Source organism: Petaurus breviceps, unplaced genomic scaffold, assembly GCF_028583685.1.
Source record: "Petaurus breviceps papuanus isolate PSGF00001 unplaced genomic scaffold, PetGlider_PUasm1.0 186, whole genome shotgun sequence".
NCBI classification, from domain to species: domain Eukaryota; kingdom Metazoa; phylum Chordata; class Mammalia; order Diprotodontia; family Petauridae; genus Petaurus; species Petaurus breviceps.
In genome coordinates this window covers 41,195,642-41,210,829 of record NW_027185798.1, presented here as the reverse complement: position 1 = coordinate 41,210,829, position 15,188 = coordinate 41,195,642, and the positions used below count along the sequence as shown (strand labels likewise).

General features: G+C 38.2%; 1 protein-coding gene across 3 annotated transcripts in view; it reads right to left on the bottom strand.

The window, feature by feature from the left end:
- SIKE1 (suppressor of IKBKE 1) overlaps positions 1 to 15,188 on the bottom strand; it is a 27,016-nt gene extending 11,828 nt beyond the window's left edge. Inside the window, exons 1-4 of one of the 3 annotated variants that reach the window (XM_069090287.1) lie at positions 14,912 to 15,188; positions 14,685 to 14,793; positions 13,904 to 14,046; positions 12,729 to 12,842 (exon numbers count right to left, since the gene is read on the bottom strand). In XM_069090287.1, coding sequence (XP_068946388.1) covers positions 12,729 to 12,842; positions 13,904 to 14,046; positions 14,685 to 14,793; positions 14,912 to 15,070 — 525 coding nt within the window. In that variant the 5' untranslated portion in view covers positions 15,071 to 15,188. The remainder of the gene's footprint in view (positions 1 to 12,728; positions 12,843 to 13,903; positions 14,047 to 14,684; positions 14,794 to 14,911) is intronic. The other 2 variants (XM_069090285.1, XM_069090286.1) reach the window with 2 other exon arrangements.

The following is a 15,188-nucleotide window of genomic DNA, read 5'->3' as shown; positions in this document are numbered from 1 at the left end:
AGCATGCTTACTCACTGCGCCACCTAGCCGCCCCTTATGTGGTAGACTCTTGATGACAGTCATGCTTCTATTTCTGTCTCCAAGATCTGTACCTATTCCATGTTATTTGTCTAACCAGATTTTTTTCATATTAAGTATATTTTGTTTTACAATGCTACCTACTTTCTCTTCAGGTATCCTCTCCTTTCCTCCTCCCTCCCCTAGCCTTTTATCTGTCTGATTGAGTTTGAATAAGGTGTACCCTTCCAGCATAGTATTCTGGTCTTGGGTCTCATATGACCAAATTTCAGTGATACCTATGAGGCCAAATGTGCCTTCTTATAATAGAACCTTGAGTTTTTCTTTCTTGCTCAAACTTTATGCATTGGTATATAGATGTTTGAAGGCATGGGCCTGGCCCTTTTTTTGGATTCTTATCTCTTGTGAGCCAATGGATGCCTCAGTAACTACTCTTCCCCAACAGTAGCTATACCCTATGGCAGAGGTGTCAAACTCCTGACCTCCAAACTCCCAAGTGTTGTGGGAACCAGATTAACATTTAACTGAAAAATGTTTAACAAAATAAAAATACAACATAGACAGATGTTGATCTGTGATTCTTAAAGGCTATATATGCTGCTTGTAGAGGTTTCTAGTCAAGTTGGACACCACTGCTCTTTGGTATCTAGCTTGGTGGCTATGTGTTGGACAGTTTTCTCCCTCTGCTACCAATTTTAATCCAGTTTTTAGATCCAGTGTTCTTCAAAGCTACTCAAATCCAAAGCACCTAAGGGCTTTATAGTCTAGCTCCAAATTTCCTTTCCTGTATTATATCACACAGCTACTCAATGGGAACCTAATACTCTAAAATCTATCTAGACTGAACTTGTTCCCTGAAAAGACAATAACTTTATCACTTCTTTACGTTTTCTCATGCTGTTTCCCTACCCCCCTGGAATTCTGTCCTCTCAAAAACTACCTAGTCTTTAAGGTCCAACTCAGATGCCTTTTCTTCTATGATAGCTCCCCTGATCATCCCAGCCAGCTCCTCCCTCCTCTGCTCTCATTATATGATTTAATTTGTATCATTTATGTAGATTATAAAATGGCCTTAAAAGTATAAGCGCCTTATTTCACATTATTATCCTTTCTATGGTTTGTGCTCCAGTCAAACTGGACTACTCACAGCTTATCTCTGAACCCTCACTCAGATCCTACTTTCCTAGTCTCTTTACCTTTACCCTACACCTGAACTGCCCTCTCCTCTGTTGAAATCCTCTTTCCAGACCCATATCAAATGCTACCTCTTTTATAAAATTTTCTCTAATTCCTTACTTTGATATGCACGTTTCTTTTATGTGTGTGTGTATGTTACACACATACACATATGAAACTTCTCTTCCTGGAAACTGATTTATCAAAGTTTTCATGTTTCTTGATCAGAACCTCCATACTATCCAGCAATTATATAAATATGGGTAATATTATTTGCACCTTTCCTTTGCATAACTATATAAAAATACAAATGTTATTCCTATTTATATATAAATTTAAAAATAAAATAATGGGGGCAGCTAGGTGGCGCAGTGAATAGAGCACTGGTCCTGTAGTCAGGACTTGAGTTCAAATTTGGCCTCAGACACTTGACACTAGTTGTGTGACCTCGAGCAAGTCACTTAACCCCAATTGCCTTGCCTTTTCCCCTCCCCCCTAAATAATAATGCATATATGTATGTATCCTGCCTCAGACATACCCTGCATGTGTGACCCTGAGCAAGTCACTTAACCTCAGTAGTCTAGGTAAGTCTTTAAGCATCTACGTTTCAAGAAAGGTACTAATTTGCACAGGCAGTTTCTTCCCTAGGGAGTTAACTATATTAGTGAAATCATAGGTCCAGTCCCCATCCCTGTCCCTATGTATATACACACACATTCATTCTATTTTGTATGAAAGTTTTATTATTTTATTTAATTACATGTGTGTGTATGTATTGTGTCTTTGCTATACCAGCTCTTTAAGGGCAAGGATAGTATCTTTCTGAATCTGTATTCTCACCTAATAGAGGCAGTATGAATAGCAGAGAAAGTGCTAGACTGAGGGTCAAGATGACCTGGATTCAAGTCCTGCCTCTGAACCATCACAGCTATGTGACTATGGATAATTCATTTGATTTCTCAGTGCCCAGACAACTCTCTAAACAGATAAATCGAAGAACTTTCTGATCTCAATTGGTAGAGGTAGTTTCCTTATACCAGTGAATTTACAGATCTGAAGAAAAAAAAAATCTTCCTTAACACAGAACTCTACTCATAAGAAATCCTTAAATATTAATTGAACTGAAATCTGTTAGCTAGCAGGCCCAATAATTCAATCCAAAAAACCTTTGTTAAGAAATTACTTGCTGATTGTATGGGCTTCTTGAAGATAGGGACCATGTTTTGTTTTTGTCTTTGTATCCACTTTGCTTTTTATCTATTTCAGTGGGTTTATAATCTCATCAACATGGGTCCCCCCCTTGAGCAGGGGAGATTGCAACCCATTCACATCTCTTTCTCCATGACTCTTTTCCTTTTCCTCCAGGCCTCTGAATATACACAGGAACCAATGGAACAGGTAAGCAGACTCTGCTCTTGCTACGTGACCTTACTTCCTTGTGTAGGCACACATCTCTGATATTTTCTACAAAGCTCTTTGTATGCATTTTGTTAGCTATATTGACAACTACAATTTTGATATCATTCAAGTTACATTTCATGATTTGTCAGGATATCACTGAAAGAATACAGGTAGTAAAAAGATGCACAGAGCTTGGCCTTAAAGAATACATGAGAAGGCACCACCTCTTTTTTATATAATTGAAAACTATGAGTGTGGAATAATGCAGATGTGAGACATTTTTGACATGTTGGTTAGTTTTTTTCCCTTTTTTTTTTATAAAGGATAATTCTCTGAAAAGGAGTAGGGAGAGGGCAGTGGGAGATATTGATAATGTAAAAACAAAGATATCATTAAATTTTATTTTGAAAAAAAGATATGCAAGAAAAATATTGCATGGTGTAAAATGTAAGTATTGTCAGTCCTGATAAGGCGTAGATCATTGAAAATTAGGGTAATTAAGGACAGCTTCCTGAAGGAGAAGAGATTTGAACAGGTCCTTGAAGAATGGGTAAACTAGGATAGGCATTCCATGCAAAGGAAGAAACATGAATAAAGGCACAAGTGGAAATGAGCATGACATGTTAAGTAAAATCAATATGTCTACAATGTAGGTTGTGTACTGTGAGAATTGGGAAATAAGTTAGAACAATAAGGGTGGTGTCAGATTATGGATAACCTTGAAAGGATAGAGTTTAGACTTGATGGAAAGTCTAAAAGTAATATGATAAAAGCAGGAGTTTTTAAAAGATTAGCCTGGTAGAAATATGGATGAATGGATTAGAAAGAAGAGAAACTGAAAGCAGAAAAATCAATAGGAGGCATGAGGTGAGGCTGGCCTAGACCAATGTGGCAGACTGAAAGGAACAGCTGTCAAAGACATTTTGAAGTTTGCACTTGATGACTGACTGATTTGGTGGCCTAATGAATTAAGCATGAATTTAAAATTTGATAAACTAAGTTAGACTGTAAGGTCTTTGATCTTTTTGTATCATTAGTACCTAGTCCTGCCACTGGACCCACATGGTTCTGTAGGAGAAAGTAAGGCTGGTGACTTTGCACAACCCTCCCACTTAAATCCAATTTACTTGCATGTTATGGCATCACCTCCTTGATGTCATGGTTCTCCTCAAGATCAAAGGACAAACAACAACCTAGTCCTACCCAGTAGGTAATGGGCCCTCAAAAAATGTTAACAATTTGAGAATGACAGTGCCATTGACAGAAATAGGGACAATGGAAAGGGGAGATAATTTCAGAGAAAAGACAATGACTTTGGTTTTAGAAATGAGTCTGAGGTGGTGACAGAACACCCAAGTGAAAACATCCAGGACAAGTCAGAGATCTGGAACTGTAGTGGATATGAAGGAAGAATGTAGTAAAATGGCTTTACTTTACTTTTTAAAAAAATACAGAATTAAGAGATTAACCAAAAGAACTTTTTATTGAATTCCAGACACTAGTAAGTAGAAAGTTACACTGCTTAAAGGAGTTGCTGTTTAAATGAGATATTGTTTTGCACAATAAATGTGTGGGAAACAGTTTTCATTCTAATGAAATGTGAATTAATGAATGTTTTCACAGAAACATAGCTTCATTACTTTGAAAACAAATAAGCTCTTAAAATATTTCTAGATATGATATATAAAGTTCCTATTGGGTCTGCCTTTAAAGAATAAGATATTTATTACTATCTAACAGAATAGAAATAAAGTCCTTAAAAATAATTTTCTTCAGTTAGTTAGACATACCTCTATAATCTCATTTAAGTCAAGGGTACATTTAGAAAAATAAATTTCAGCCTAGTCCTGGCTAAATTATTCCAAATTAAAAAAGAATGGTCTAAATCAACAAGGTTTTACTATGAAATTAAATGCTCCATTAAATGTAATGTTCTCCAACCTAACTGATGATAACCCATCCTGTTACCCTTCTAAGGAAAAAAAATGCAATTATCATAAAAGCAAGAATAAGGTAAGAAGGAACATGCTATAGGACAGACAGCTGGCCACAGAGTCAGAGGTGTAAGACCAAGGCTAAAGTCTGACTATGACATACATAGGCTGTGTAACTCTGGACAAGTCACTTAATGTCCCATTGTCCCCACATAACATTCTACTATTCTAGGTTACAAAAGAGTTGTTGATTTGTATTGGCAGAAGGTATTTCCTTAACAGGTATTCTCTAAACAGGGTTAGGCCAAAAACCAAAACAAAAAACCCTTGCTCAGGCAAGGGATTATGCAGGCACACACTGTTTAACAGACTATCTCCAATGTCAAAATCTAAACTGCTAGGGGACAAATTATGTAGGTAACTTTTGTTGTTCATTTCAGATGTGTCCGACTCTTCATGACCCCTTTTGGGATTTTTTAGGCAAAGATGCTGGAACGGTCTGTCATTTCCTTCTCCAGTTCATTTAACAGATAAGGAAACTGAGGCAAACAGGGTGAAATGACTTGCCCAGGGTCTCCCAGCTCGTAATTGTTTGAGGCCGAATTTGAACCCAGGAAGAGTCTTCCTGACTTCAGGCTTGGCAGCTGCCTAGGTGACTTTTAGTTAGCTATATAACTAGCATTTAGGTAGTGCTTTAATATTTGCAAAACACTTTACAAATGTTATCTCATTTTTTCCTTACAACAACAGTGTAAAGTAGGTGCTATTATTAATCCCAGTATACAGGTTAGGAAACAGAAGCAGACAAGTTAATTGACTGGCCCACGGTCAGACAGCTAGTAAGTCTCTGAGGCTAGATTTGAACTCAGATCTTTCTGATTGCAGGCCCAGTGATCTCTGTCCATTGTACCACAGAGCTGTGCTTTTCATCACTAAGCAATTTGTAGCACTGTTTTTAGCCCTTAATCATACACTGTCTTAATATTCTAATTTAACTATTTGTGGTACATATATCCTGTCTTTTAAAAGAGTTACCTGAAGACAGAGATTTATACGTTATTACTGCTTCTCCTACCTTCTAGTTCTGGGTAAGAAATATGCAATCAAATAATTAACAGAATGAAAGACAAGTAGAGAAAATGAAAGGAATTAAGACTGTCTTCAATGTAGATTAACATCCTTTCAAGGGAAACAGGTCTACTAAGAAATCCTCAAATGTCAGCATGTAACCCTAACGTCTATCCTACAAATTTTAAACAAGCCCATTTAGTAAGGAGAAACAGATTAGCCATCTTACTAATAGAAATTCACTTAAAGGGTTGGGTAGCCTCCAGTCAATCTAGTTTCCCCAGATTGGCACAGCATTTGTATTTTGAGTATCACAACACTGAAGTTTTACTACTAGCCACTTGAGTGATCAGTTTCCTAAATCGAAGCTCTTTAAAGCTTTGTTGGGTACTCCTTCCCTAAGGGACAGCATCAACACCATGTCTTTTCTACCTGACTACTGACTTCTTATGCAATTACGTTTTTTTCCTTTCCCAAAATATTTAGTGCAGCTTCTCTGACGGTTTGTTAGGGTTCTTGGGCATTTTCAGTGATCAAGGAAGTTTTCACTGCAAAAAGGACTCTTGCACAAAAGAATACACAGCAGCTTCCCTTCTGGGATCAAAACTCACCTTGTGCTGAGCAGGCCTAATAGCTATAGCCAAGAAGTGCTTTCTAGTAAAAGCTTTCTATTAGTCTACTTGACCGGCAGGAATAGTGACAAGAAAATGGATAGGAAATTGGAAAGCAGAGCTAACTATACTCCTCTGTAGAAACTATTAATTTCAGCCATGAAATCTCCCACAGAGAACTTCTTCCTAGGAATCATTAAACCATAAGAACCCTGAGAACTGCATCAGTTAGCTTTTCTCTTAAAATATTATTTTTTAAAAATGTGATTAGGAGGTTTTTTGCATTCTGAAGTGTTATTTATTTATTTAGACCCAGGGTCAATGTTCCAGCCAAACAGAACTCCTTCATCTTTCTTGAATAAGGTATGTCACCTTTTCATTTCCATATGTAAGCCATCTCCTAACTTAAAATGCATTGCCTCATCTTGTCTTTCAGAATCTATAATTTCTTTTCAAGAGTCAACCTCCTCTGTGAAATTTCCACTAATCCCCACTATAAATTATTAGTGACCTCTCTCCCTCTTCAAATAAATATTCTTGCAGCTCTTTCTTTGAGCTCTCCTTCGCTCTCTTCCTCCCCTACCCAGAATTATCATGTCTATGTTAATGTTATCATCCAATTTGCTATAGTGACAACTTCCACCCCAGAACTGCACAAAAAACTAGAGATTTGTGAGCAATAGGAGAGGGGAACACAAATACAAGCAAACAAAGAGCTGCTCAGTGCAGCCAATTAAAGGCTACAGACAGATATGTCCTACAAATTTCTGTATCCAAAGGAAGCAAGAGTCATAGAGTGCTGTAACAAAGTCCCAGGGAGTTCAGAAACCCATAGCTAGCCAACCACTCCAACCAAAAATGTAGCAGAAGTAGAGTTTGGCTCTGGAACACATTTCTAATTTGGGAACTAAACCTGGAGAGATGAAAAAAGCAAAACTACAAAAAGATTATTTGTAGATGCAGATGTATTCTCTCCTGAGTTGGATTTTAGGGTAACAAAAAAACAAAACTAAGTAGAGACTCCACAGGAAAAATGGATTTTCTACAAGGACTACATGAAGAAATAAAAAGATAAAAATTAAAGAAAAATTCTTGAGGAAAAATTTGGAAGGAGAATAAATAGCTTAAGAAATAAAATGGTAAACTTAGTTCAAGTAACAGAATCCCTGAAAATGAGAATAATCCAAATAGAAATGAATGAGTTCAGCAAGAAATATCAAAACAAAATCAAAAGACTGAAAAAATCTAAGAAAATGAAAATGTCAGAAATTGCTAATTTGGAAAAAAGGTCAAGGAGAGATAATTTAAGGAATCATTGGATTCCATCAAAGTCATTATTAAAAAAAAAAAACTTGGAAACTTCATTTCAAGAAATTACAAATGAAAACTGACCAGATCTATTAGAACCAGAGAATACAGTGAATCACAGAAAGAATGTATCAGTCACCTTCTGAAAGAAACCCCAAAAGGAAATGTCCCAGGGAATGTCACAGCTAAAATCCAGTTTCCACACCAATGGGAAAACACTACTTGTATACAGAAAGAAGCTGAAGTATTTGGAACCAGTCAGGATCACACAAGACTCAGGAGCTGCTACCAAAAATGAGAAGAGACATATATTTCAAAAGGCAAAAGATATGAATTTACAATCAAGATTAACTTACCCTGCAAAACTGTTTATAATCCAACAGTGGGGGAAAAATGACTTTCATAGAGGACTTCCAAATGTTTCTTATGAAAAGATCAGAGCTTGTTAGGGAACTTAAAAATGCAAACACAAGAGTCAAGAGAAACTGAGAAAGGTCAATGTATTTGAAAAACTAACACTAATAGCGAGAGGGGGAAAATAAACAAGTGTTTTTGAAAACCTTAAGAGAACAGAATCTGGTGTCAGATTGGTCCTATTCTGAGAGCATTAAGAGTGAAAAGAGAAGGGAAAGTGAGAAAGGAATACATTAGTGCAGAAAGAAGGGGTAAAATTTGATATTTCTTATAACTGGGATATATGAGAAAAGTAAATCAACATGAAGGAAGGGGGGGACATTAGACTAACCCCACTCTTACCTGAATGGGACAAAGGAAGGCTGAATAATGAGTGCAGGCACAGACAGACGCACACACACACACACACACACACACACACAGGAAAATAGGCCAATGGGGGGAAAGGGAGTTAAGAGAACAAATTTCTTGATCCTAAAGAGGGGAACAGAAGAAAAAGAGAGAAAAGCCTTAAAGCTCTCCCATGTACATACTCTCTCATTTATATATACACTTCAGTGGATATAAAAATTTGAGGATGATCTGCAATTTGAGGATCTGCAATAATTTGAGGATTATTATGTGAACTCATGGAATTTGATGAGATTGACCAGATGAGATTATACAGAGCAAAAACGAAAATAGGCCTAGGACAGTTCCAGGTATCCATGGTTTCAGAGTGGGACGTGGAAGAAGATCCAGCAAAGGAGACTGAGAAAAGTTCATACAAAAACCTAGAAGGGAGAGAGTATCTAGGAGAAGGTGACTGACAATGCCAAAGGATTCACAGAGGACAAAAAAGATAATGATTTTAAAAAGACCATGAAATTTGGCAGCAAAGAGATCATCAGTAACTTTTGAGTAAACAGTTTCGGTTAAATGATAAGGCAAGAAGTATATTGTAGAAGGTTTAGAAGTGAATAAAAGGAGGGGAAGTGGAGGCAGTTAGTGTAGATAGCTTTGTTTTATTCCTTGATGTCTCATGAAGTCATTAGCTTCCACTTGACCAATTCTAATTTTTAAGGAATTATTTTCTTCAGTGAGTTTTTGTACCTTTCTCCTATTTGGCCAATTCTATTTTTTTAAATGTTGTTTTCTTTAGTACATTTTTGTGCCTCTTTCAACAAGTGGTTAACTCTCTTTTTTCATAATTTTCTTGAATTGTTCTCTTTTCCCAATTTTCCCTCTATTGTTTTTATTTAAAAAAAAAAATCTTTTTTTTGCTCTTTAAAAAAAAAAAACCAAAACCTCTTTCTTTAGCTCTTCTAGGAATTCTTGTTGGAATTGTTTCCAGTTTGCATTCCCACCCACCTACCTCTACCTGCCCCATTCCTCCTTGAGGCTCTGGATATCACCATAATAGCTTTTTATGGTTAAGTTCTTTTTTGTTGTTTGCTCATTTTTCCAGTCTATTTTTGATTTTGGACTTTATGTTAGAGTTGCTCATGGTAGGGAGTGTGTGGGGGGAATACTGTTCTAAACTTGTTAGTTGTTTTCAGTTAGTTTGGTGGGGGAAAGGTGTCTGTCTGTAAGTTGGGTTTTTTTTTTTTTTGCCTTTTTGGAGAGCAATTGGGGTTAAGTAACTTGCCCAAGGTTACACAGCTAGTTTTTTTGTGTTGTGTCTGAAAGCTGGATCTGAACTCAGGTCCTCCTGACTCCAGAGCCAGTGCTTTACTCACTGTGCCACCTACCTGCCCCTGTCTGTAAGTGCTTCTGAGATGAAGTGATCAAGAAAGGCTCTCCTGGCCTACAATTTGGTTCTTACCCAGGAAGGAACTCGTTTCTTTGTAGCAGGCAAGCACTAACACTCCTCTCTATCCTGGAACTGCAACAAGGGCCTCTGTACCCTTTTACCTTGGCCCAGAAATAGGTAATGGGCAATGGAATTGCCAACCAGTCTCTAATTCTGCAGTGCCCAAAAAAGGGTTCCCTGTAATCTGTCTGTCCAGTCCCCTTACGATCTCTTGGTGGGAAGAGCTCCTAGAACTGTCACGGCTGCTGCCTCTGAGCCTCACAACTGGGGCTACTGTGTACTGTGCTGTTATGGTCCATTCCCACTGCAGTGTCACAGATCTCTCCGACTGACCTAATTTAAGTAGTTTGGGACTGGAAAAATGTCTCACTCTGACCTTTTGTTGGCTATGCCATTCCAGAATTTGATTTTATGCATTAAAGTTGTTCAGAGGGTAATGTTGAGAAAGTTCAGCTGTTACGCTCCCTCTATTCCTCTATCTTGGCTCTGCTTCTTTAGATAGCTTTCTCAGAGACTCTAGTCCAGAAAGGGAGAGAAATATATAAAATGATAGCCAGCAGAGGACAAAAGATGTGGACATGTTTGTAGGCAGTAGGGCCAGTAAATAGTCAAAGATTAACGATTAGAAAGTGGAGATATTGGGGGAACAGTCTACTGAGGAAGATGAGACAGCACCAAGGGTACCTACAAAGGACAGGAAGGACCACCTCTTCATTCAAGAAATGTGAAGAAGGAAGAGGACAGCTGAGGAGGCAAGAAGATCTTGGGTAGATGGCCTCAGGTTTTTTTGAGAAATATAAGACAAGGTTCTCAGCACAGAAAAGGGGGACAGGGTATTATGGGAGGTCTGAGGAAGGATGAAAACATTTGGAACAGCCATGGTGGTGAGTAAGAGAGTAAATCGATTAGAAAGGCACAAAAGGATTATCTTGCTGCAGAGTGGACAGTTGAGAATCTGTAACATATTTATAGTGGACTAAACACAGTTTTGTGATTCTTTTCTGGCTCCATTCAGCAGCAAGTGAACAAGATTGAAGAAGGTGATGGTGGGAGCAATATACAAAGTAGAAGTTTAGCAAGGTGTGGTCAGTGATGGGAATTGGGGGAGGGAGGAAAGGTGTGGCACGCAAGGATTTGAATATAGAGTTGAACAGATTCACCAAGTGGTTAAGAATGGAAATTCCAAAGAAAGAACAGATAAATAGGACACATTTGAAAGCATGGTATGGAATTTGTTGTATGTTATTTAAAAAAGCAAATGGTATGAAACTGGGTCATCCTTTCATATACTAGTGGTTTTTTGTTCTGCCACATATATTGAATTTTTTTTTAAACAGGGAGAGTTTAAGTTCAGAATTACAAAACAAATAAAACTGAATGTTGCCAAATTATAACTTATTGTAGCCCCAAAGCATAAGTTATCTATGGAGATGGGAGAAAGTAGATGTGGAACACTATATATAAAATGTCAGACTTTTTTTTGATAAGTTGGTTAGTTCTGTTAAACTTTCTTCCCCCCTTAAAAAAATTGTCATGAAGATTGCTTGGGGGAGGGAGGAAAAGGAATATGTTGAGAAATATGGATGATTTTTAAAAAGGATATCAATAAAATGTATTTTTAAAAGGAAAATAGTAATGCAATATTAAATTATTTTTACATCTCCTATATCTAGGGTGAAACATTTTCATGTACTGTTAAGATGACAAATTTAAAATCTTACTTTTTAGCCTGCAAAAAATAATTCTCTTCAATGGAACTGTTTTATACTATATTACTATATTCTACTCCATGACAAATACTGTTATTCTGAAGTACCAGTGTTTTAGCTTTCACTAACTAAAATTATCAATTCCTCAAAAGTAAGAACAGTACATTTCATTTCTTTCACACTCCCCTATCCTTATCATCAGTCAAGGATTTACTGAAAACCTTCCATGTGTCCCACACTGAATATTCTGTAGGATATAGAAAAAGAAAGTACTTGCTGAACAAATATAACAGGAGGTCTCAGAGAAACACTTACAAGTAAAGTAACTGTACAACTCTGATCTGTAGGGAATCTTAAAATCATTCAATTTTATTCATTTCAACAAAACAGTAAGGTACCTAATATATGGAAGGTAGAGGTGATATAAAGATGAAATGAAACAATTCCTCCCCTCAAGGAACATTCTATTAGAGATTAGTAAAAATTAGTAAAAGAAAATACAAAGTAGTTTCAAGAGAGAGTGCCAATAACCAATGTGATGAGGAAAGGCCTTGTCAAGGTAACAGAAACTAAGGGAATGAGATGAAGATGAGGACAGAATGTACAAATAGGAGGGGATCACTTGCAGAGTTGGAATGTCAATATAGGGAAAAGCTAAAGAGAGTGTGGAAAAGCAAACGATATGAAATAAAATGCCAAAAAGAAGAGTATATGTTTTATAGAGGAAATAGGGGGCCATCAGAGATTTCTGAGCAAGGAATATGTGGAGAATAGATTACAGAGAGTATATCTGGAGGTAGAAGTATCAGGAGGCAACTGTAACAGTCTATTAGAGCATATAAGGTCTGAACTAGGGTGGAACAGGGTAGGAGAGAAAAGGGAACAAATGAAAGAGATGTTACTAGTGTTTGGCCTTAGTAAACACTCAGTAAATCCTTGATTAATGACAGGGAGGAGACAGTGAAGACAGGGAGGGAGAATCAGCAAGACTTGACAAGTGACTGGATTTGTTCTTGAAGTCAGGTCATTTTCTCCAAAATTGAGAATACAGACCACAAGGATAGTAGTGTCCTCAACAGAAAGCAGGTAGTTTGGAGGAGGAATATATTTGGGGGGAAAGATAGTTGTATATGTTGAGTTTAAAATGCCTACAGGACAACAGGCAGTCAGCAGTATAGGAGTAGAGTTCAGAAAAGAGATTAAGGTTAGATAGATATAGAGGTTTGAGAGATCATCACTAAGGTGATATGACTGAAAGATGATATACTTTTCCAACAGCAAAAATAATATTCTTACCTCTAGTTGGGCTAGCTTTTCCTGAATCTTACAAAACTGGTCGTCATCCACCTGAACAGCTTTCCTCATCACTTCTCCCATTTCACAGATTCTATCAATCTGACTTTCAATTTCCTGTTAAGATATTAAGTATATTAATTCTGCACTGCCCTGTAGGAAGAATAATAAGCAAAACAAAAAGGAAGGTGCTTATGAGAAGACTCAAGAAACATGATCCCAGTCAATCAAAAAACACTCTCCCTCCTCACATATCTAATCAGTTGCTTAGACTTTCCCGTTTCTACATGTCCATCTCACCTGTCTAACCCTTCTTGTTTCCTGGTCCTGGGTATCTGAAGGGGTCTGTCTCTGTCTCATATTATATTGTATTCTACATCAAGTGCTTTTTAAGTTTTACTGTATTGGCTTCCCCCAGCTAAATGACAAATTCCTCAAGTTCCTGAATAGAAGCTGTATTTCTTTCATTCTCTCCTCCCTCAGTCACTAAGGATTCACTGGATATTTCCCACCTAGCCAAACACTATATACTCTACAGGAGCTTAAAAAAAATTTTTTTTTTGAATGACTAGTGAAAAGTCTAAAAGCACTTGACATCACTCAGAGTAAAGTAAATGCAGAGCTCTGACCTCCCCATACAGTCCAGAAGAACTCAATTATATCTGCTACTGATTCTTCTCTTTCATATTCACCACTCGTTTGTGGTATAGCATCATAACAAACACAGGCCTCAGATCGAGGCTATTATTAAACCATTAACGAAAGGGGTGGCTATTTGGCACAGTGAATAGAGCACTAGCCCTGGAGTCAGGAGGACCTGAGTTCAAATTCAACCTCAGGCACTTAACACTTATTAGCTAGTTAACTAGAGTTGGGCAAGTCACTTAACCCCAATTGCCCAACCTTCCACCCTCCAAAAAGCAAAAAACAAAATAAAACAAAAAAACCTCAACATTAACAATAAAGTGGTAAACATGAAAAGAAAGACGACTTTCCTTTGGAAAAAAAGGTAACTTCTGAGTTAAAAAAATATCCTACTATCCTTGCTAGTTCTCATTCTTTATATTTCTCTTTCTGAGCTAAATTCCTGAAAAAAGCTCTCACAGGGCAAGAAATTTATTTAAAAAAAATTCTGGATTCGATTCAATTTAACAAATATTTATTGTGAAACTTCTTACTAAAGAATGAGACTGGTGGGCTTTCAAGACAGGTTCAGCATCCACTGCTTTTTTAGCAATCATTAACTGTAGCATCTGTTTCCTGTATTTGCTCATGATGAGTTCCAAAGCATCCTGGTGTTCCTCCAAGGAAATCCACAACTCTATCAAAGAATAAGTGAAATAAACTGGCAGTGATATCTGAGACAGTGATACTGAAACAGTTGACAATATATTTACACTGACTAATGGTGCCTATGATTTTAGCCAATGGTCCCTATAATCAAAGCCTCTGAGATTCCTGTTCAACAAAAATTTGTTACTTTATGGCACATCCATGTTTGCATACATGTATGTGTATAGACATATGTATTCGTGCATGCACATATATTTAAATTCAAGTCAAGCTGAATAACATCTTAAGTATTTCAACAAACAGTTGGAAGTCCCTGCTTTAGAATATTAAACTGAATTCGTCTTAAAGTCCTGCCCTTAGCAGAAACAACTCATATCTGTTAAATAAGACTATATTCATATTTATAATCACAGGTTAAAAAAACACATCCACTGTAATTCACTGAACTTAATCAAAACGTCTCAATTACCTGATAATAAATACTGAAAGGATCATGTACTAATTGTTCCCATTTTCCTACAAAGGCTGTTACAAAGACCACCCATTCGGAGGCACGGCCCCACACTCCTGTTCCTGCCCGCACAGGGCATACACTGGCCTAAACGCTGGGCTGGGGGAGCGCGGAGTTTGGGGAGAAGGGGCCTGAGGGAGGGCGGCTGAACTGACCTCGGTTCTCCTGCTGCAGGTCCCGGATCTGCGTGTTCTCCTGGGACAGCAGGACGTGAGGCTTGTATTTGGACACGTCCTTCAGGTCCGCGGCGTCCTCTGGACACTGCTTAAACAGACACACCACCCGCGGCCCAAGTCAGCCCATGCCGAGGCTCGGGCGGGCCCCGGGGAAAGAGAAGACCCTCGCCCCGGGCCCCCCAACTCCCGCCTCGGCCCCGCCTGACCTGCTCCGGCAGCGCGGCGCCCGCCTCCCTCATCGCGGCCACCCGCCGGTGCAGGGCGGCCGACTGATCCACCAGAGACTCGGCGGCCGCGTCGTGCTCCCGCAGGCGCTCCAGGAGCGTCTTCGCGTCCGTCAGGATCTTCTCGATCGTGCAGCTCATAGCGGAGGTTCGGGGCGAAGCGGCACCGTTGCGACGCCACTTACCGATTACTACGCCGCCGGTTCCGGGTCTTCGCCGACTGCGACTGACGTTACTTCCGTAAACGAAAAAAAAAAAA